Genomic DNA, 24,000 nt, shown 5'->3' with positions numbered 1-24,000 from the left:
CATCAGAAGGTTTAGTTCCCCTTGTGCCTTGTAGAATTCTGAACCTTGCAAATCAGCAACTGTAAGTCCTAGGACAAGTGTAAGAACACAGGATTCTGTGTGAGAGGGGCACTGGCTGGGGAATCCCTCCCTGGGATGTTGCTGTAAAAGATGCAGAGATTAACTCCATCAGGGAGACGCCAATGTCTATTTCCAACACACCGGGAAATTTAATAACGAACTTTCTCATGGATGTAACTTATGAAATGTCTCCCAAATAAAATTCTATGGCAAAACATTGGATGTATCCTTAATACTGTTAAGACCTTCCGAGAGAGTTGACAGAGTGATGGCTGATTCTTTTCTTACTTGGCAAAGATCAGACTGATAGTAACCTCTTTCCTGCCCGTATTTTACTAACCCAGAGCAAAGCAATGTCTTCCATGGCTTTTGCATTCATTTTTCCTGTGTTCTAGCTTCCTTAAGCCCTCAACGTGTGCAGAAATTTGCTCAACAGAAGAGTATGGGTGGGAGGGGCCTGGGGAGTCGGGGGGAAGGAAGGGATCGCTTCTGCGGGGGTCCACTGTCACCTGACAGCGCACTGATAGCTGGTTCTGTGACTGGCCTGTGATACACGGAGAAGGTCCCCGACCAGGATCTTTCATCTCACAATTTGAGAAAAAACGCTTAGAACTAGATCAGCTTCCCTGGGAAATCCAGATTCTTCAAAGTAGGGCTCAACAGAGTGTACTGAATTTCAGTTGTGCTAACGAGAAGCACTGTGCAGAGTACTTGATAACGTTTTTAATGAAAATTTCTGTCTCAGCACCTTCCACTGCCAGGAGCAGTCGTGTTCCTGAAAGACAGTATTTTAGCACAGGATTTAGAGAAGCCCAATATGAAACTGTAAACGAGGGTGTATGTCCAGATCTACCTTGGACCACAATAGCATTTGGGTGGATTTCTGTAAAATTCCCAACACCCTGAACTTTTTGAATGAAAATGGACAAAAGTATCAAGTTGTATTCGTTTTCTTTGACTTTATTAGCACACATCAGAAAAATAGCATTGTATTTCGTGATTTCTCATGATGGTCTATCAAACAGATAGAAAATAGATCACTGATAGCTGCCACTGTGTTTCTGGGTAATCTTATGTCACTCCTCCTGTTTATTCATTTCAAGTATGGGTATTACAAATAGGACCTGCTTTGTTAATTGTGAATCCGAATGCTTTGGAAGCACTTTGAGATCCCAGCATGAGTTTGCAAAGTCCTCATAGGTTGTTGTTGGTTTTTAATCAAGCTCCAAATACTGCCCGTGTTATAAATTGTTAGACTTTTCAAATCAAGATCACTACTGTACTGTGAGCAATATGCCTTTCATTTAAGTTCAAAACTTTATTTTCAAGTACACTTTGTGGTGATAAGTGGTTTATCCTGGGTAGAATTTTACAAAGCTGTGCAACCTAAAAAACAAACAATGCTTTCGTTACCGCTGAACAGGTTTTTTTTTTTTTCTCCCCATGGTGACTGCAATATAATTAAATTTATATTTTAGAAATGCTGGTTGGGTTATGAAAAAGGGAGACTGGGGAACAGCTGGTGTTCAGATTGTTGTGACTCCAGATTAACTCTCAATGGATGCTTCCTGAACTTGAACTTCACAACACTGGAGAAGCCTTCATTTGTTAATTTTATCCAGCTAAGTCCTTTTTCTGCTCTTCTTGTTTCCTTTTTTTGATGGACCCCTCCCCCTTTTCATATGCTTATGAAGATCCCCTGAGATGTGCAAAATATATAAAATGAAATACGAGTTATGGAACAGAAGTTGTGGATACAACGCACAGCTCTTTTAATTCAAATGAAGTCTGAGCTCGATATGGTAGCATGCAAGTAGTGAGGCCCAAAGTGCTTCGAAGTTGGCAGTCCAAATTTCTGGTGTGTCTTGTGACCGAAAACCTAGAATTCAGATCAGATTTTATAGGAGTCAATAGCTTGCTAAATTATGTTTATCAAGTGGCTCTTCGCCGGAGAGAACTTGTAGCAGGAATGAGGTCCCGGCTGGTCCCGGGGCAGGGGAGACAAGAAATTTAAACTTCCTTTTTTCATTCACAACAAATTCAAGTGTGCTTTTGTGGGGAAGAAGAGAGACAGGTTTACAGATGAGAGTGAAATAATGCCGTCAGAGAAAAACCATGGCAATGAAACAGTCACAAGTCCACGTAATCACTGACACACACACAGAACGCCATGGCCTAATGGTTAAGAAAGTTTTCAACTTTGCTTTTCCAAACAATACACTTGAACGCACTGCTGCCGCTTCATCAAATTTATGGAGGTAGTTATATGTAAAAATAAAAATTACCATAAAGTAATATGCTGTATCATAATAATACATACGTGTGCAAAATGCCGACAGATGGGTTGACCCTTTAAAGTTGAACACTACACAGAGATTCAACCAGATTCAGTTTTGTAAACCTTTCAGTTGATAAACTCTAAGTGAAGTCTAGATAAGCAGCCATGGGCCACAAAGCTATCGTTTCCTGGAGGAAAAGGATGCTGGCAAAGCTTGGAGTGGGTCACTGAGAACATCACTGCAGACCATCTAGGGTCACATTTGTAATGTGCTTCCCGCCACCGCTTCTCCCCCGTTCAAGAATCCCGATTCGATTCAGACGGGCATATTTCTACGTGGAACGTCTGCTCACATCATATCCTCTTTGAAGTCCATCATTTCTACGCTAATGGCTGCTGGTCTAAGGGAGTTTTTTTTTTTTTTTTAATCATGTACCTCATAGCATCAGGCAAAGCGTGGTACACATTTTATTCCAATGTCTTCTGTAAACCTATTTCTTGTGAAATATTGATAAATTCATATTTTAAAGCTTCTCTTAAAGGTAATGCTTTCTTTTCCTGTTCACACAGTATTTGATTATTATAATGGCTACTTTAGGAGGATCAACTAGAGGCTGATGTATTGTTTCAATGGTTCTATTATTTATGAACTGATAGTATGACAGACGCTGGAGGGCAGGGTTTTGGGGAAAAAAAAGAATTTAGAAGAATTTAGTAATTGTGTGGCATACAACTCCCCAAGGAAACAGACTCTGTATAGTCTATCTGATACATTATCATTCCTCCCAGACAAATTTAAGCAGTGAGAGAAGAGTGCATTTCTGAGCAATCAAGGCATGCCTTGGAGGAAATAAGGCATGAGACTGAAAGCCAACCGACTTAAGCATCTTAAAGGTGCGGGAGTTTGCCAAGAAACGTGCTCACGTTTCACTATAAGCACAAAAAAAGGAATCTATGCTAAACTTGATGAGTCCAGTTTGACCCAATGCAACTTCCAAATATCTGAAAAAGCATGAGGAAGGACCCAAATGTTTCAAGAAACAGTTCAACTGTGTACATGACTCCACGCTTTAAACAGATGGCTAGTGATTCAACCTAATACCGAAGCAGAAGTGTTTCACAGATTCTATGCCAATTGCTGAAATCTGAGGTGAAAATTTTTGGATATATAGTTTACGGTATATGGCTCCAAACATCACATGCCACTTAACTAAATAAAACTTTCTGTCAGACCATTTACTTGTGTCACATGTAACCCTTTTGTGGATAATTTTCCGTTATCTATAGATTTATTCCGTGGTTCTCATAAAATAAGACACGGGAACTTGGAGGTGCCTCTTTCTTAGAAGGCTGAATCTTGGTTATGTGTAATCCCTTTGCTGCTGAGAACCGTCTTTGTATTCAACATGACATATTGTAAACCAAAGCAAAACGTTAACAAACCATTCTGAAATAAGTTGGGCTAAAAACTATACATCTACCTAAAAATGCCTCCTGGAACGGGTTACGAAGTATCTGTAAACATTACTCTGGCATAGTTCATGTATGCATAATTGTCATTCTAATAAATTTTAGGGGCGTACAAGTTAGGATGACACCGCACTTGCAGAATGATCACATTCTGTTGTTAATTACATGGGCACATGTATATTTCTAATCAAAAAGTATTTTAAAGTTTTCTCTATAGATATCTTCCCAGGAATAAAAGGCCTGAAGTTCAACTCCCCCTAAATTTGCTCTTTCCTATAACCACTAAAAATTATCTCCCACAGCCTAATTTAGGCATTCTATTTAAAACTACATAAAATAGATTTATGTCCTTCCATTAGAAAGAATAACGTCCCCAGGCCGTAGTCTTCATTTGTATCACAAAGAACATTTTGATTTTAAACAAATTATCATATCTATTATAGTAAGATAGCATCACCGTCAAGTATCACAAGGAGGAAATGATCTTCCTTCAGTATCTGATGAACACCTCTACAGGTCCCCGTTACCTCTCCCATCACTTAGTGCTGTGCCCCAGCCAGGCTGGGAGACCCTTCCTTTGTCCATTTCAGATTCCAAGGCCTATATTCCTGTTTGTGATTATGGAAGGTTAAAAAAATCAGACAAGCATCTGTGACACTTAAAATCCTGAAAACAAACACTCCCAGTATTTGGATCACGACCCCTTCTGACACACTTCCATGGGCACCTGCAAAATCTTGTCACGAAAACTCACAGTGCAAAATGACTGGGGCCTAAACGGTTCACACACGAAGGGCTGGGGTCCCCTTTAGTCAGTTGGCATTGATTTCCCTAAAGGTAGACCCTTGCATTTGACATTTTGTGGAGGCTTAGTTTTTGTTTTGTTTTGTCTTTTGTTTTTGGAAGTGTCAAGGATCAGTGTTCTGTGGTACCACTCGGTCACAGACTGGGAGCAACACGCATCTGTGGCATTTCAGAATGGACTTGGCAACTGCATGACATTGAAAATGCATATTACACTGACAGTGTCTAGACTTTCCTATGTGTGCTCAGTTACAATTAGTGAAGCAAAAGTATACATATCACCCCTACTGCTATTCTTGTTGCTACAGAGCCATACATGTGAAAAGCAATACTCTGAAATAAAGATTTTGTTGTTGTTGTTTTTTGCCCTAGCCTACTTAGCAGCACAGTTTAAGTCAACACAAAAACTGCCGTTGAGATGCTTGTCTTTCCGAAGATGTAAACAACAGTCCCAGTGCCGTAAACTTGGCTGTATCGAATGAGACAGGAGATCTGAGGCAGAATGACTATCACACGCTAGTAACAGAAGCTTGCAAGCAGCTGGAAGGTTTCTGTAATTTCTCAGCTTCATTTGTGGGGCTGTCCGTACTTGTTCGGAAATTGAAGGCCGGGCCAGCTCCACCGTGGGCCGGGCTCCAGGTAGGGTTCTGACGACGGTTACTTTCAACAATGCTTGATGTGTTGGAAGCCAGGCTCTCCCGAGTGCTAAAAGAGTAAAAAGGTTTTGTTTGGTTTTGTTTGGTTTGGTTTGGAACATAAATAATTATATATTGAGCCCTAGAGGAAGAGCAAATGATGCAGTTAATGGATTTCCTCTGTCGGTTCATCATGTCATGTATATACCATCTCATACTGATTATTCACATATGCTCCTCCAACTTGGACTTCGGCAGCGTCCACAAGACATGTTATAATCAGCAGCATGCTGAATAAAGGGTTTTTATACAGCTAAATAAATGTCTTCCCTTGCCTTTCACGCTCAAGGAAACACCTTCAAGATCTGATGTGCTAGATGGCTATCGCGTTCGTTTTTAAAAAAGAATAGTCTTCATAAATATACACAGGTAGTGATTTCATTTCAGGCTTGAAACTCATTGATAGAACTGCTCCTGAATAAACTCCATAATTTTACCCTGATGATTTTGTTTTCATTCTCGAGTAGCAGATTTTTGACTTTGGCGGTGAACTTCAAGTAGGCCACTAGCCAGTATGCCACACTGATGGGAATAAAATTCTTTTTAAACACTTCATACCTCTGTTTCAAACATATAATGTTATAGTAAAAAATACATTCTATTTTCAGATAAGGAATCTTAGATTTTCCCTGTGTACATTGATTTGGTAGAAATATTTTATTTTTTAAAGGATTCTTACAGAACAGAGGTGGTTTAAAGGCTTTAGTATTTCGATTTCTCTTTTAGTTTTTCTAATTTAGAAATACTTGAAGCGATTTTATTGTTCCAAGAGGTTTATAACATTTAACATGTCAGATGTGTAGGGCAACAGCAGAAATAAGATTACTTGGCCTGATTGATCAGAACTGAATGGGTTTCACGTTCAAGGTCCTCAAAATGGTAGTAAGAAACATCAGCTTACAAAGAGGTGGAAGAAACCACAATGATGCTCAAAACATCCACTCTACTGGATAGATTCAAGATGTATAAAATATTCTACAGGTGGGTCCCCATCACTGACTGAAGGTCAAACTACATAGGGGACATCCTCACAGCTCACTTTCATTCCCATCCTAAACTGATAGCAATTTTGTCTGAACATTATACCGTGGCAGCCATTCCTGACAGGCTATTTCATCCTAACCCCCTTGTGGCCTTAAGTTTGCTTCTCATCAAAAAGCCAAGAGTTAATTGTTTAAAAGGAATGTTGTTCACTGGCTACCAAAGAGACAACTGGACCCTTCCTGACTGCAGAGGGCACGTCTGGAAGGTTAATACATTCATAGAAGTGAGTTAAGTTCTCTCATGAGGCTTACCGTAAATCTGGGCGTGCCTAAGGAATACATCATCACTAAAGCAATGGAAAGTGCTAGACTTACCTACTTACCTGCTTTACACCTCCTCTAAGAAAATTCCTCAGAGGTTTTCCAGGACTACAACTGAGGGTCAGGTGGAGGAAGGAAGAAGGGCAATAAACATGTAGAACCTCAAAGAGGTCACGGCGCGTTCCTTCAGTTTCATTCTTAATCACAGCGATAACTTTTTATGGCATTTGACTTCCTCATCTTTAAAACAGGGCGAGTTATGTGTCATACCTACTCACTGAGTGACTCAGAAGAAGAAATAAGCAATAATGAGGAATCCGTACACCAAAAAGCTAGAGAAACATAAGCTATTTCTGTAGCACATCTGGCATCTGATGAATTCAGCAGCCACTGTGGGTAGGCCTGGGAATCTATACGCTACTAATGCCGTTTTATTTCTATGGGAAAATGCATTTTGAGGTCTCAGGGATCCACTTTTAAACCAGCTTTTGAGGCGGGAGTTTAATTTATCAAGACCCTACTGTCTTCCAGGCACCATCAACACACATCATCGCAACAGATGGTCTAAGGTAGGAGCTCTCTGTACTCAGACCCCCCTTGACCACGGCCAACATATTAATAGTGATAAATACATAGAGCATTCCAGTGTCTCCAGAGGGTATATCTCATTATTGCCGTGACACTGAGTACAATGTGTGACAGTCATATGGAAGGCTGTGGATATGATGGTGAAACAGTTCATGGAGAGGGACGGTTAGCAGTAACAATAGACCCCCAATTTAAAATTCCTTACTTTTTTAAAGAGAACTAACGGAGTACGACATTAAAAATAACATCTCAGGAATTTGTAGGCAGAAAAACTGAACCAAGAGGCCCTGCTGCGCCTCTTGCTGCACATGTTGCCCTTGGACCCACACTCGGACGGCACAGTACACTGTGCACACACATCCCTGGCAGCCTGAATCCCTCTGATTTTCATATTGTGGTTATCAACTGGTTTTTGGCCTCAGATTTGGAATAGCAGGCTTTGCATGTCGGGATTTTTCATTTGCAATATTAGATCTCACAGCACAGTTTAAGTTTCTGCCTTGTTTCCTTCTCTCAGTGCCCTTTGGTTCCCAACAAGAGGGACTGAAGACTTTCGGAAATGTGGCTGGACATGACCTCTGAGCCAACACTGAAGACTGAGAGTATGAAGATCATCCTTTCTGATTTTGATTTTTCTCTTTTTTTTGGCAGCGGGGAGGAGGTTAGATTGTAGCTGCTCTGTCAATTATTTACTGAAAAATCTGAGTAAACGGCCCACTTAAGATTCCTTTATCTTGCGGTGGTGGAGAGGTGTCCGCGTGATAATACTATACGGCTAAAGTACTCCTCACGCTGGAGAATAAAACTCCCTGTAACTCAAATATTCTCCTTCGCAGACCATCTTCATACATCAGAAAGGTAAATTAGGGCATTTGTTGAAGTATAGGGAGATACTTCAAATGAGATAAAATAAAATTTTGAAGTAGTTTAAAAATAGATATAGAAAATAAGTTCGTCACCCAGCTTCTAACCAAAGGATATTAATTACGAAAGGGGTAAAATTAGGAATTGTTCTGTAGATTCTCTAACTGCATGAAATTTACGGGTGATCTACCTTTTTCTGTAGAGAAAATTCCCCCTCATAACACTGGGCAGATACGTAGCTCCTGGGTGAAGACCGTCTCCTTAGGAAGACCTTTTTCTTCTACCAGGACAACGCATTTGACCTTGACTACATTATTAAAGCAATGCGAATAAGCTGAGTTCAAGAAGTAATCCCATGCATAAGTTCCATATTCTGCTCCAAACCTAGAGCTGATAAAATATATTCTGTGGAGAGACTGGTTCAATGATTACATGAACGTTTCTTTTTACTTGTTCCCAAACAAAAACTTTCAATATTATGCAGTGGTAAAGTTTTAAGTTAGAACCCACTAGACTACTCTCAAGGTCTCCTTAGCAGCTATCTCTGGAGTATTGCGGTTTTCCCTCCGTGGAGGTCCAGGGGCCAAGAGGGCCAAATGAATTGCTGGAAACTGGTGCAGAGAAGCGTCAGGCAGGGAGAGGCTATATAGTAAGAAACAGTAGAGCATAACGTCCAGGCAAATAACCCACACCTTCCATAAGCGATGGTACTGAGCTTCTACCATCAATAGCAGACTCTCAGTTATGCTTATCTGGTATCCCTACTAGGAAATCAAGAGGAAAAACAAGAGTTGAAGAGGGAAGTAGAGAGAAAAGAATATATAAACTAATTGGTTAAGATTCGATTTGGGATTAACAAATATTGAGCAAAAATTACGTCTTAGAAAAGTCACTTAATAGGCCAGTAGTTTTCAGACTGAGTGCCATGCCCCCCCGTAGTCTCTTAGGGTCCTTGAGGGATGGGCAGAGGAGATCTGGGGCTCCTGGTCTCCACTTTAACCAGAGTGCCATCTCTGTGGTTTGTTTAGACATTAGACTTCCACACATGTGTTAACTTGGAAAAGAAGGTTACACGACAATAATAAAAAAAATTAATAATAATAATAAAAAGAACTAGCCCTTTAAGAAATAACAAAGGCCCAATAAGGGACAAACAGAATAACGCTTCCCAGTTCTGATTCTGGGATGCTCTGTCCCCAGGTTATCCATAGATAGAGTGAAACGATTACAACATAACTAATTTTAACTCTTAATAATTAAAATAAATATATGAACTACATAATCATATATTGGACTTGTTAAAATAATAAATATTGTAAAAAGTTGGGAATCACAACTAATGGGAGATGTCAATCTCTCAATGTTATTTCTGCATCTCAGAGTCACCAATCTGGAGTAGAATTTAGAAGCAGAATCAGGTCCCAAGTTGCTCTTGGAAGAGAAGGAAGAATTAAGGAGAAAAAAGGAAAGTTGCAGACTCCCTTTTGTTTTCGAAACCCCTGAACCACTTCACTGCATTGGACGTGGCCATCGGGCACTGCACACTCTTAGCCTCTGCTGAATTACCAGCACCTACTGAAAAGAAGACACCACGACCAGCATGCCTAAATGGTGTTAGTTCTGCAGGAGGAGAAAGAAAAGTGCTGGCACATGCTTTGAACTAATGGCGCACAGGCCCCTAATCTTTACGTAACAGGAACAGGTTCCATGTGTCTGCAGACTTTTGAGCGGTGAGAGGAAGGTGTATGAGAGCAAGGGGCGAGGGCGGCATAAAAAGTCGGGATTAAAATAGTAACAGGCTTCTAGATCCACTGGAAAGGTTTTGAAATTGGCTATTATATTCTCATTAGAAGGACTCCCCATCCTTGAGTCAATCCAGTTATTCCCAACCCCTACCTCCCACCTCCACACTGACTACTCATTCTACTCAAAAAGTTACTATTTTTGAAGGACCTTTAAAAAACCCTTCCTTTATCAGCATGGTGGCAATATAAACATCGAAGGAAAAATACTGGGAAATGTTGGTCTTAGATTGGATGGGAAGGGGCCAACCCACCAGTCCAGATTGGTGATCTCTACAGCTGCAGAAACATTTGTTTCAATTCCTGAAAAAGAAGTCAGAAACAGGCTGTTAACAATACAACTCACACAACTCTTAACCCTCATTCACAGAACTGAGACTGTGAAATCAGAAACCTTCCGAGTTATTTTATAAAGCCCCAGGCCCCGGCAGGTGTATGTGTGTGCAGAGAGATGCCTCTTCCTACCGTGGGGAGTTGAATCCACTGTCCACCGTGATACTGCTGCTGTCCATGCTGTCCAGACGCGCCGAATGGGTGGCCCTCTGGTTGCTGCTGCTGTCGGTCTCCTTTGGGGCAAGGAGGGTGAGGTTCTTCTCAAATTTCCTCTGCAAGTCTCTTTCCTTCTCCCTTTCCAGGAGCCACTGCATGGTTCCCACATCGTCTCTGTTTTTCTCCTCCTCTGTGTTCTTGTTTGCCCCTTCCTCAGACTCATCATCATCAGAGACGTTGTAATAGTCAAAAGAGGCCTCCTGGTTCCCCACTGACTCCTGCTGACGCTGGGAAGCTGGCATGGCTTGTGCAGCCGAGGTCCCTAGGGACGGCTCCAGTTTCTCACATCGGCCTGGCAGTGTGTCCGCAGGTGTCTTCGGGTGAGATTTGAGGACAGACAGGCTTGATTTGTGATAGCTGTTTACAGACAAGGTGCTGTGAAGAGGTTTGAACAGTGTGTCTTTGCTGAATATCTCTTTCCTCTTGTCCAGGCTGCTGGGCTCGGCACTGTGATGCTGGATGAGGCGTCCATTGGCAACCCCTTCGGCCACAGCGCCCGAAGCTGCTGGGCCCCCGCCCGGCCCCTTTGGCGACTCCTCCTTGTGTCCTACAGGCTCCCTGGAGGGATGTGGGGCCTGCCTGTCAGACAGAGGCAGCTTTTTCACCCCTTCCGCCAGGGTCAGAGTGTCATGGTCCTCTTTGTTCTTTCCCAGAGGTGACGGCGCCGTGAGCACCGTCTCGCTGGAGGTGTTACACTGGAAATAGTCATCTGCAGCTGTTTTTGTTGGACAAGAGTTGAGTTCACCAAAGGATGGCAAACTCTCGGGCAGTTTGCCTGGCTCCAAGAGGCTGCAAGCACTGGGAGGTTCCTTGCTGCCACTGACTATTTCTGGAATACACACCTCTTTGTAGCTTGTGGACGAAATGTGAGCCCTTTGATGACTGACAGTCTGTGCAGGCCTTAAAGTACTGTCGTCAATGTAGGATTGGCTGGGGGTCTGGTCGTCTTGGCTACAGCCTTCAGCCAGGTCTTCAGGCATCCCCAGAGAAGAAGCACCCAGAGGACCTTTGGAGTTATCCATGGATCTGGACCTCTCCTTGGCCTTGTTGGATCTCTCATTCCTGGACCTTCGGTCCTGGGTATGGCTGTGGCTTCGGTGCACTTTTGAGTGGGAGCTTCCCCGGGAAGGCTCAGGAAAAGGCATCTCAGTTCTCCTTTTGGCCAGTTCCCCAGACACGTCCCATTCCGGAGTCATGGGGAAATGAGACTCAATCACGTTCGCATTGCTATGCATGATGAAGTTATCACCTTTGTGTTCGATGATGAAGCAGCCTTCCCGGGGAGCCCTGGTAAGAGGATCGCAAAAGTCATACTCTCTTTCACCCGGGATGTCCAGATGGGAGCCATCTGACGGGTCTCCTTTGGACACTCGCGTCTTGCTGTGCGACCGAGACTTTCCGTGGGACTTGCGATGAGTCCGACTCTTTTTACTTCTTCCGCTGTGATGGGCGGAGGACCCGGCTTTACTCCTATGCGCTTTCTCTTCTTCAAGTTTCTTCATTAGTGCAGTGTGCCTCATGACATTTTCCACGGTCAAGTCTGGGTTAATACGCCTAATGATCTCCATTTCCACCTCCCGAGGGATAGTAGTTGGCGTGTCCTCATCTCGCAGGGGCCACTCTTCGGGAGGAAACTGGGCGGAAAAATTGGCTAGCTGTTTGGTCTTGTCTTTTTTAAAACTGAGCCGGAATAACTTGAGTCCGAATTTTTTGGACTGCTTTTCACTATCTTTAGGTTTGGAGAGAGTTTCCGTCTTATATGAAAAGTTGACAGTATTTTTGCTCTTTTCAGTGGGTGGCACCTGGCAGAGGGAAGGAGGGCAGTACGGGTCTTTGCAGTCCTTGGCGGTCTTCCTCTGCAGGGTGGCCGTGTGCACGCCGTGCACATCTTCCCTACAGCAGTGGCAAGAGTCGCAGTGGTTCCTGGGCAACGTTCTTTCCCTGACGCAGCCTGAGGCAGAGGGCGTGATGGTCCCGGGCTGGGGAGAGGTACACTGAGACCTGTCAGGTATCCTCTCATCCAAATGGTACCATTTACTGTTAGTTCTTATGAGGGAAGGAGTTATGAAATAGGTCTGCGGGGTTACGATGAAGTAGCCATCTGGAGTCGGGTAGATCTTCCGCTCCCGGACCAGCGTGTTCAGCGTATGCCGGAGAATTTCTTGGCTTGGGGTGGGAACACCTGAAACCCAAAGGACACACTCGTGAGAATGAAGAGGGGACGTGGTGTTGATTCCGGAGTTTTCCAAGTATGCTCTGGACTGAATGGTCCCCCTGCCGACCCGATCCCCACGTTCAAGCCCCGAACCCCAATGTGACAGTAATAGGACGTGGGGTGTTTGGGAGGTGATGAGGTCATGAGCGTGCAGCCTCTGTGATGTGGCGTTATGAGAAGAGAATAGACTAAGCCCTCTCTCTCTCTCTGTCTCTCTCTCTGTGACTTGAGGGTACGGCTGCCTGCAAAACAGGAGGAGGGCTCTCACTGGACACCAAGCCTGAAGGCGCCTTGGTCTTGGACTTCCCTGCCCCCAGAGTTGTGAGAAATAAATGTCTGTTATTTCAGCCACCCAGTCCCTGGTATTTTGTTACAGTAACCCGAACGGACTAACACAGAATCTAACTAATTTTGCAAGCCTCTAAGTAGTATCAGACAGAAACTAAGCAGGATTCACAGGTGTTCATCGAGTTTAGTGTGAATCCTAGTTTTCTCTGATAACTCTTATGGAATATTACTACCAACAGAACAGGAACATATAAAGGCTGGGAAGAGAGACAGGGATGATAGATGGCGTTAGGTGCCTACTGTTGTTAAAAACCTTTACTGAACTGAATCGTTAAAGACAGAATTTTTATTTTGGCCTCCCGGCATGTGGGATCTTAGTTCCCCAACCAGACATCGAACCTGTGGCCCCTGCAGTGGAAGCACTGAGTCCTACCTAACCACTGGATCACCAGGGAGTTCCCAAAGACAGAATATTTTTAAATGAAGAAAAAACGTTTTCGGTATATATAAATTTACAAAAAAGACTTTTTCAATAAAAGCAACTGGGGAAACAGGGTTGAAATAGCCATCTTGGTATTGAAAAACAAATCTAAAATACATAGAGGCTACCACGTACACTTGGAGTTACTCCATGCACTCATTCTAAGATTAAGTTTACTTAATAAACTTAATTTTATAAATTATATCAAAGGGCAACTAGACTTGACCATTGTTTAGGATGTACTCTCCAATTTTGAAATCATCACCTTCAAATTTGAAAATGATTGGTGGAATTCAGGTGAGAAGTTCATCCTTGTTGGCATGAGCCAGCAGGATGAAGGTGGTTTCTCAGATTCATAACCAGAGAGCTCTAATAAATACACCAGTGAAAGCTTAGAGGCTCTACATCTATCTGGTCACTGAGTCCCAAACTGCTGTCTTTGCTAGAATAGAAATTCCAGAAAAAAATCACAGATATTCCTTTGTACAGGGACTGATATCTTTTTCAAAGGGTTTTGTGTGCACATTTAAGCATTGTCTACTTTGAGATAATTAAGAACATACATTCTTAAGAGAGTATAAATTCTCTAGGCTGTAGTGCATTTATTTTATTTCTTTAGTATTCTCCCTGCCTCAGTGCCAGGCAAATCACGGGTGATAATATTTCTAAGACTGACCTGAATGATGTCATTTGGAAATAGGTCAGGTTGAATCATCCTGGCAATATTCAACCGTGTCTGACCCACAAAAATGGCAATTTCAGTGGAGACTGAAAGCGCGCCACTCCCCATTCATATGTTTAAGTCCTAAACCCCAGTACCCCAGAATGTGACCTTATTTAGACATGTGGTCTTTATAGAGATAATCAAGTTAAAATGAGGTCATTAGAGTGAGCCCTAAGCCACTATGACAAGGGGAAATTTGGACACAGAGACATCACAGAGAAGAGACGATGTGAAGAGACCCTGGTAGAAGGCAGCTAACTACTAGCCAAGGGGAGAGGCTGGGACAGATTCTCCCCTCACAGCCCTCAGAAGAAATCAACCAACTCTGATGATACTTTGATTTGGGACTTGTAGCATCCAGAACTGTAAGACGAGCCACCTGTACTTTGTTATGACTGTTTTAGAGAACTACTACAGCTGGTATCACCTTAGGCAACTTGCTTAACCTCTCTGAGCCTCTACTGACTGTCATCAAAATGTGGACAATAACAGTACCTACCTTCAGAGGGTTGTTGTGAGTTTAAATGAGTTTAGTGTATGAAGAACACTGCCTGACGCAGTGAGCACTCATAAATGTTAGCTATCAGTAGTCTCAACTTTGGGTCAGGATCCATGGAAACCCCCGTTACCTTCAAAGAACATTGTGTAACAGCCTAGAACAGCTGGGTAAGCTGAGAAGTTTAGGCTCCCCCAATCCTTCCAAAACTATGAAAGTGAAATACAAAAACACTGGAAACGGCCTGCAGTTCTCAAGGGGAGAGTCCATGTATGAGTAAGTTACATACCCAATTTTGTTACCCTCTTCAGAGGGCACCCATTGTGATCAAGGCAGAAAAGATAACACTGCTTCTGAATGATGTATTGTTTAATATAATTATTTAATTTTTGAGCTGCACGGTTTCCTTTTTGTCTAAGGTTCTACTCTTGAGCAATGTATGTTGGTTTTTATGCAAATGTATGTTGGTTTTTAAGGCTGGTATAATAACAAATTTTTTAAAAAAATTTAAGGTAGTTTCTGTACAAAACAAAAATGAGTGCCAATTGAATTAGTGATACAACCCAAGCTATATATTTGCAATTCGTGAGAGCCAACATAATACAGAAAATGCTTGCACATGAGAGGAGCAACTTAAAAGAAGCTTCTATGCCCCTTCTAGTAACACTACTAATATTCTGCTTCTGATGAACAACCTCAGGGGGCACTAGTCACACAGAAATTTTTCAAAAAGTGGTAAGGCTCATTTAGAAGAATTAGAAGAATTCATGATTGACTGGTTTACTTCTCTGCTATAAAAAGGGAAAGCTGGGCTTCCCTGGTGGCGCAGTGGTTGAGAGTCCGCCTGCCGATGCAGGGGACACGGGTTCGTGCCCCGGTCCGGGAGGATCCCACATGCCGTGGAGCCGCTGGGCCCGTGAGCCATGGCTGCTGGACCTGCGCGTCTGGAGCCTGTGCTTGGCAACGGGAGAGGCCACAGCAGTGAGAGGCCCGTGTACCACAAAAAAAAAAAAAAGGAAAGCTGAAGAGTTATTCATAAAAATAGCTATTACTATAAAACAAAAATTTCACTGTATTATAGAATTTGCTGATTGGAGGCCAACCAAGTGCTGATCTTAGAAAACTCACAAAACTATATGGAATCATGACTACAATGCAATCATGTTTACTTACCACTTTCTGAGTGTTCCCAAATGAAGGAATAAGAAAGAGTTTCCAGAGAGAATTTACATTTAAAGTTTTGATGTCTTGGATTTTCAAGTGGATCAATCAAATAATGTTTAATTTGAAAAAACAAATTAGAAACATTCCCTGTCCAATCCATTTTCCATACCCCTACCTGTAAGTTTTCAAAGCTTTACCTGAAAGTCACTGATATTTATGATTATTATTTTATTATTAAGCTCCAGTATAATGATTGGTATCTTCAATTGTCTATGAAACCCAGGATTCCACTGGAAACCTGTAGGGCTCAACGGAAAAAGGGGATGTGACTGTGATAGAGATTGTCAAGGTCTGCATATTCCATCACTTCCATATTCTAGTCCCAAAGGTCATCATGAGTTTGGATTTTGATAGCGTAAAGAGCAAAGGTAAGCTTTACACTCAAATAGGGCTGGAATCTGACCTCTCTCCTTTCCTACACTTTACATCTCTCAAAGCAAAAACAGATATTTCAATACACTGCATGCCAATGCGAGGTTATTTAGACTTATATACCACTTCAATCTTGCAAATCTGACAATTGTTGGAACAGAGCGCATATGTACATGTTCTGTATGGTAAGCATCGTAGACTGAAAACTTAATGGGCTTCTTCGGATGATTTCTTCGTGTTTGTGAAGGACATTGGCTGAGGGGGAATTCAGTAGGAAGCGATGTAAACGGATGAACTGGAGACAGAACACAGTATAGATAATGTTAGTCTCCAGCAAACTCGAAAGTCAACTTCAAGCCCATAAGCAGACTTATAGGTCTAATTCTATTCCCCTTAGGGTCAGCTTTCCTCCCGGGAAGATCCAGGTGTAATAACTTAACAAGTAGTAGTCCAATTTAAATGATCACTCTGGATGGATGAGGACCTATTTATTTATTTTTAAAATGTATTTACTTTTAATTGAAGTATAGTTGATTTACAATGTTGTGCTGATTTCTGCTGTACATCAAAGTGATTCAGTTATACATATATACATTCTTTTTTATATTCTTTTCCATTATGGTTTATCACAGGATATTGAATACAGTTCCTTGTGCCATATAGTAAAACCTTGTTGTTTATCCATTCCATATATAATAGTATGAGGACCTATTTAGAAAGCTGAGAAGCAGTAATTATTCTTTTCAAACCTTTAAAAAATATTCTTATTTCTATAATGTGAACTGGTATATAAAAGTTGTTTTCAAAAATTTAACCAATATAGGGCTTCCCTGGTGGTGCAGTGGTTGAGAGTCTGCCTGCCGATGCAGGGGACGTGGGTTCATGTCCCGGTCTGGGAGGATCCCACATGCCGCGGAGCGGCTGGGCCCGTGAACCGTGGCCGCTGAGCCTGCGCATCCGGAGCCTGTGCTCCGCGGCGGGAGAGGCCACAGCAGTGAGAGGCCTGTGTACCGCAAAAAAAAAAAAAAAAAAAAAAAAAATTAACCAATATAGAAAGATGATAAAAAGGTTTAAGTATCGGCATATCAGGCATTTTTACTAGAAGACTTTTTAATAAAAAGTTTCTTTAGAATATGGATGTCCAAAACAGGAAGAGGCCAAAATCTAGACTATTCTTTCTATTTATAACATATGCATTAAAAATAAGAGCTTGAATGTTTTAATAATATTCAGTTAGACTTCAAAACTTTATTTTCAAGTAGTAAAATAATAAAAAGTAAATAGTGTTACCTTTAAAAAACAAAAAAAATGATATTTGAATCCCTCCAAAGTTTTAGAATTGCACTGAAATACATTTTTCAAACAGAATTTGAACAGTATTAAGTTTTCTAAATTGTTCTGTTCTGAAGTAACTTAAATGATAGCCAAAGAAAAGCAGAAAAATCAAAGGAAAAAAAGAAAAAAAGGAGGAAGAGAGATAAGAAAAGAAGGAAGGCAGGCAGGAAACAAAACTTCATTTCGGGAAATAGTAGTTTAAAATGCAGAGCTACTGCTGAACAAAGTTTTAAATAATTACTACCTTGCCCTAAACCAGTGGTTGGCAAAGTTTTTCTGTAAAGAGCCAGATAGTAATAACTATTTCAGGCTTGATGAGCCATATGATCTCTCAGTTGCCACTATTCAACTCTGTAGCCTAAGGAGCCAAAAACAATATATAAACTAACAGGTGTGGCTCTGTTCCAATAAAACTTTATTTACAAAAACAAGTGGAGGGCCACACACAGCCTGCAGGCCACAGTCTGCCAAGCCCTGCCCTAGACTCAGGTTTGTATGGTGTCCTTGCAAACTTCTAGGGTTGACCAATAAATCATCATATGAAAAAGGTTGTTAGCTCCTCTTGGTCCATCTGAATACGAGGGCTTGGGATTTAGGGTCACTCACCATAAAAACTAGCAAAGAGTTGTTCTATGGATTTCTCTACAAAATATTCCAACTTAGTGACACTGTTAGCAGCTGTCTGGCAGTGACCCACAATTACCTATTACATACTTGCTCTGTGTTCTTTCTTTTCTCTATTTTTTAAAATTAATTTAATTTATTTTATTTATTTTTGGTTGCGTTGGTTCTTTGTTGCTGCATGTAGGCTTTCTCTAGTTGCGGCGAGCGGGGGCTACTCTTCGTTGTGGTGCGCGGGCTTCTCATTGCGGTGGCTTCTCTTGTTGCAGAGCACAGACTCTAGGTGCGCAGGCTTCAGTAGTTGTGGCTTGCGGGCTTCAGTAGTTGTGGCTCATGGGCTCTAGAGCGCAGGCTCAGTAGTCATGGGGCATGGGCTTTGTTGCTCCACAGCATGTGGGATCTTCACAGACCAGGGCTCAAACCCGCGTCCCCTGCATTGGCAGGTGGATTCTTAACCACTGCACCACCAGGGAAACCCTCTGTTCTCTATTTTATGGCCCTGTAATGGGAGATATGTAACCAAGTTTGGAAAAGCTATGGGATCTCTCATGAACCTACATAAAAACAGAGGGATTTTAAAAGCAGCTGGGATGTTTGATGTCAGAAGAGGCTACCCAGGTAAAAGGCCAAAAAGAACAGCCTTCCTTCACAAGAGCATTAGTTCATGAACACATTTGTCCCCTTAAGTAATCTCACCTGGGATTCTCTTATCTTACTATTGAACGGAAAAGGAGTCGCCTGGAAGTTAACAGAGAAAGACAGACAGTGAAGAATATTCAGAGATAATAAAATGTTAGAAAATTTAAGATAATCAATAGGTTGAAGGGGTGGGCTCATGTCAGAGCTTTTAAAGAGTACATGTAATTTCAAAACATATTACAGTTGACACTTGAACAATGCAGGGGTTAGGGGCACCGCCCCCCCTTCGTGGTCAAAAATCCGGGTACTGCTATCTCTGCCTCAAAAACAGAGGAATTGATAAATGACTCACCCAAGGGCAGGAAGCTGAGATAGTCTGGTTTTGATTCCACATATTGTAATCTCTAATTGAACACAAACATCCCCTTACCCTTAGTTAATTTAAAGATCTATGAAAGGAAAATACAGATACTAGATTTATTGAAAAAAAATTCATGGATAAATGGACTTGCACAGTTCTAACCCGTGTTGTTCAAAGGTGATAATTAGAAAACCCCAAAAGGAGGGAAAAAAATCACTGGGAGAGAAATAGGAAGTTCCTTTGGGGCAACAGGAAAAGTGGGGAGACTCAACACGGTGGGTGACTATTTAAAAGTAGTCCCTCTGCCGTCTCCCCATGGGTGGGCTGCATTTCCCTACACCTTGACTTTGAGTTTGGCCGGGTTTGCTTTGGTCAATGAAATGTTAGTGGGCGTGGCATGACCAGAGGTCTGAAGAGCCCCAGAGCCCCTGGACTTGTTCTCTTGGGCCTCTGCCACCCCAACGAGCAGAATAGGTCCCCTTCTCCAAAGTGGACGGAGTACAGGTGGAACAGTCACCTGGCAAGTTCCAGCCTGGACCAGCTGACTCGTGGAGAACCCACAGACCAACGAGCTAAATAAATGTTCATCGTCATACGTCACTGATGTTCTGTAACTGTTATCCAGCATTTTGTAGCAAAAGCTAACAAATGCAGCCAACAGCTCATTTTACTGAGGTTTAAGGTCTCTTCTAGGTCGAATGAAAAATATGTCAAGTGTTTGTCGCTCATTTTTAACGTAAGCTCTGTTTCAAGCTAGGTATGGGTTGAGATCAGGCCAAGTTGGCAAACTGGTGGCCCAATAATGTGTTTTATTCGGCTTGTATGTCGTCAGCATACACATGTTAAAATACACACACACATGCAAATTGCCATTATTTAAGGAAATTTATAGATTTCACCTAAAACTGTGTTTCCAGATTGTCTTAAAAAATTAGAAGATTTGGCAACTCTGGGAGGGTTCTATATTTTTGGGGGGGGCAGATACAATACACTGGAGCTGAGTAGTGGGCTGCTTCTCTTGAGACAGGACATGAGAATTCCTCAGCTTATCACCACTCCTAACATCTTTTAGCACTGGAGGCATCAGATACTATTCATACAGTGGCTGGGCTATTATCTTCTTTTTATAATACTTAAGAGAAAAAGACGATCCTGCAATCCCACTCCTGGGCATATATCTGGAGAAAATTCTAACTTGAAAAGATACATGCACCCCAATGGCCACAGCAGCACTACTTACAATAGCCAAGATGTGAAAACAACCTAAGTGTCCATCAACAGATGAATGGATAAATAAGATGTGGGGTGTGTGTGTGTGTATTTTCTCCCCCCAATAGAATATTACTCAGCTGTTAAAAAGAATGAAATAATGCCATTTGCAGCAACATGGATGGACCTAGAGATTATCATACTAACTGATATAAGTCAGACAGAGAAAGACAGATATATCAATATTACTTACATGTGGAATCGAAGAAAAGGATACAAATGAACTTACTTACAAAACAGAAACAGACTCAAAGACATAGAAAACAAACTTATGGTTACTAAAGGGGATAGCAGCGGTGGGGGGGTGGTGGCAGAGATAAATTGTGAGTTTGGGATTAACATGTACACACTACAATATACAAAATAGCTAAACAACAGCGACCTGCTGTATAGCACAGGGAACTACACTCAATATAGGATAAAAACCTATAACGGAAAATAATCTGAAAAAGAATATATATATATATATATATATAATCACTTTGCTGTACACTTGAAACTAACACAACATTGTAAATTAACTATACTCCAATACAAAAATTTAAAAATTAAAAAAATTTTAAAAGGAAAAAGAACCACTTTGTTTAATTTTTTTCTTTTAATATAAGGTCAGTTTAATTTATCAAATAGCATACTCTTAAAACTCATCAGGCCGTGACATGAGCATGCAAGATAATGTTTATTTTTGACATTACTCTCTTTGTAGCTGAATCCCTTAGGACAAATTTTCAGTTGTTTCTGACCCGGTCCCATGAATGAAGATGTTCACGTACTTTAACAAGGTTGTGTTGTAAAGGTTAAATGGAATTGTGCTAGTCTTTCACAGAATTCTTCAAGGATTCTCATTTAATTTCTTTCCCTCAGTGCCAATTAAAAACTATTACAGCTGAAGAAGGCAAATTATTTTTGAAGTGACACTAGTGACTTGGTTTTTAATTACAGAACTAAGAAAAGTTACTGGTCAGTTTTGTCAAAGATTTTTCTTTTCCTATTGAAATTAAACGTGGGATGAACTGTCCATAGGAAGTCCCAGGGCAGCCAGAGCACACATCCATTTGGGAAGTGCCTCATTCTTTTCTTGTTACCTGGGAAACAGGTGGTCAGGTGCTCCATCAGTGCTTCTTGGGTGACAGGTTTTCTTGCCGAGTTCATTGCGGAGATGGCCAAGCAAAGGATTTCCCCGAGTGGGATAAACTGAGATTGACTGATGGGAGACATACTGATTGGTGACACATCACCTGTAGAAAGACAATTTTCAAGTAAGTGGTTCATTAAGACCCAGCCACTTGTCACACACACACCTCCACACACACGCGCCTCTCCTGTGACTCTCACCTGTTCCTTGTGCAATGAATACAATCAACCCTCAACACTGAGGTGCGTTACAGCCACGTCCTCTCAGGTGGAAAGACGTGCACAGAACGGCGGAAGCTTCAGTTGCTTCCGCAAAGAAGACTTGTGTTTAAAACCTGAGATCTCGTTTAAATAGACTTGCTACTGAAAGGCTTGCAACAACGGAGCCTCTTCAAATGATCTCTGCTTTTATTAACTCGGAGCTGATTTGTTTAATAACTGTCATTCACATCTCGACAAATGCACTTGTGGGAACTTGAGGATTCATTCATTCAAACGCTGGGTGCCCTTTGCCCCAGGTATCTGCTGGGGTCTTGGGAGTCACTTGGGAAAGTGAATAAGCCCCCTCCCACCAACATCTCTGCCCTCAAGGAGTTTCCATTTAAGCGGAGGAGACAGACCAACGTTCATCGTGCGCCAGAGAGGCTGAAAAATAAACTCTGGGGCAGAGAGAGTAGAGTGATGTACGCCAGCCGGAGGTGAGGACGGAGCTTAGAACCAGGAAGTGAGAGGAGGTTTTACCAAGGTTGTGCAGCCTGAATCCGGTGCTGAAGTGGGAGTGTGCCGGGTGGCTGTGGGGCGTAGGGGTATTTTCTGGGGAGCAGCAGAGAAGGGGGACAGGTATATAGGACTATTAACAGCAAAGAGCTGAGTGCCCAAGGCCTTCATTCTATGAAGGATGGTGCGCCAGAGAAGGAATTTAAGGAATGACAGTGTCAGATATGAATTTCAAGAAGAGGACTCCGGTGGCCACGTGGAGGACGATCTTACCACCCAGGAAGGGCTCTGGCATATCCTGCACACGTTTGCATCTGAAAGAGCCAATGCGGGTGGGGGGAGGCTGCAGACCCAGAAGCCAGGGGCAGACATGGCAACATTTAATGCACATAACTGCCTTCCTTTCTGCAATCTTGGCGTCACAGTGTGGTGATTTTCAAGTCATGTTCCAAGGAAGGATCCCTAGCATTCCCCAGAGAGGCTTCTGGGGGCAGGGAGGGGTGCCCCCAGCAGAGGGAGGGGTGGGAGGGCAGGGAAATCTGCTCCTGACATCTGCGTGCCACCTGTTTCCTCCTTGGGGTTCTGTAAGGTTTCACTTGAGAAAGGCCATTCAGAAAGGGGGTGAAACCATCAGCGGAGTAGAAAATCTGTGAGCTTCTAAGCTTCTTTCCCACATGGATTTACATAATCTCTCCTCTTGTTTCCAAGTATGATTTCACTCTTGTTATAAATCACCGTGACTAACCAGAACTGGACTTGGGCCAACCTGTGGCATTAAGCAACAGCCTCCAGGAAGGTGTCTGGGTGCTCTGGGGTGGACCAGCCTGCTGCACCCAGCCACAACTCCTAGTTTGATGGGGGAATCCTGAGGCCTTTTGGGAAAGAACGTGAACCCTGCTTTGATGGACTGGATGGGAAATGCTTTGATGGATAAAACCAGGCAACAGCACCTGGGAATGAAAACCAACAGGTGAGGGGGTAAGTCTAACAGGTGCACCAGATGGAGCATCAGGACCCCAGTGTCAAAGGTTGAAGCCTGACCCCCCTCATCCCCAGGCCCAGCTCAGTCCAACGCTCCCCTCTTTCCTGCAGCCCTTGGGGCTCCAATCAGCTCTGCTGTGGCTCCATTCTCTGTAAGATGTGGGTCTGACAAGAGGGAGACACTTCCTCAACAGCCAGAGAGATGGGGGAAACACACAAATCCAGAGCAGCAGAAACCAGGAACTGACCTAACTTAGAACCCACAGACTGCCGGGGCCTATGGGATGTAAGTCTCATAAAGAGATAGACCTCTGAGAGATGCTCGCAAGTATTTGTTCGGGTAGCAGAGGGCAGAAGCTGGAACACGGAATTTTGGGAGGCTGCTGAGGATGTGAGTTTCACTCACTGGCTGGTGAAGCTCAATTCATATTGGTGACTCAAAAATGACAGAACTGGGCTTCCCTGCTGGCGCAGTGGATGAGAGTCCGCCTGCCGACGCAGGGGACACAGGTTCGTGCCCCGGTCTGGGAAGATCCCACGTGCCGCGGAGCGGCTGGGCCCGTGAGCCATGGCCGCTGAGCCTGCGCGTCCGGAGCCTGTGCTCCGCAACGGGAGAGGCCACAACAGTGAGAGGCCCGCGTATCGAAAAAAAAAAAAACCAAAAAACAAAAATGACAGAATTATGTGGACTGCGCCCATCTCAGTAGGCAAGCTTGCTACTGCCTAGAA

General features: G+C 42.7%; 1 protein-coding gene across 1 annotated transcript in view; it reads right to left on the bottom strand.

Annotated features, from left to right (window-relative positions):
• Window positions 1-3,408: 3,408 nt before the first annotated feature.
• Window positions 3,409-24,000, bottom strand: part of STOX2 (storkhead box 2) — a 102,784-nt gene continuing 82,192 nt past the window's right edge. Inside the window, exons 2-4 of the mRNA XM_082680458.1 lie at window positions 21,525-21,677; window positions 10,331-12,596; window positions 3,409-5,317 (exon numbers count right to left, since the gene is read on the bottom strand). Coding sequence (XP_082536584.1) covers window positions 5,122-5,317; window positions 10,331-12,596; window positions 21,525-21,677 — 2,615 coding nt within the window. The 3' untranslated portion in view covers window positions 3,409-5,121. The remainder of the gene's footprint in view (window positions 5,318-10,330; window positions 12,597-21,524; window positions 21,678-24,000) is intronic.

The sequence above is a fragment of the Grampus griseus genome, assembly GCF_964374135.1.
Source record: "Grampus griseus genome assembly, chromosome: 21".
In the NCBI taxonomy this organism is placed as follows: Eukaryota; Metazoa; Chordata; class Mammalia; order Artiodactyla; family Delphinidae; genus Grampus; species Grampus griseus.
The sequence above is the reverse complement of the archived record's forward strand: the minus strand, read 5'-3'. Positions and strand labels throughout refer to the sequence as shown.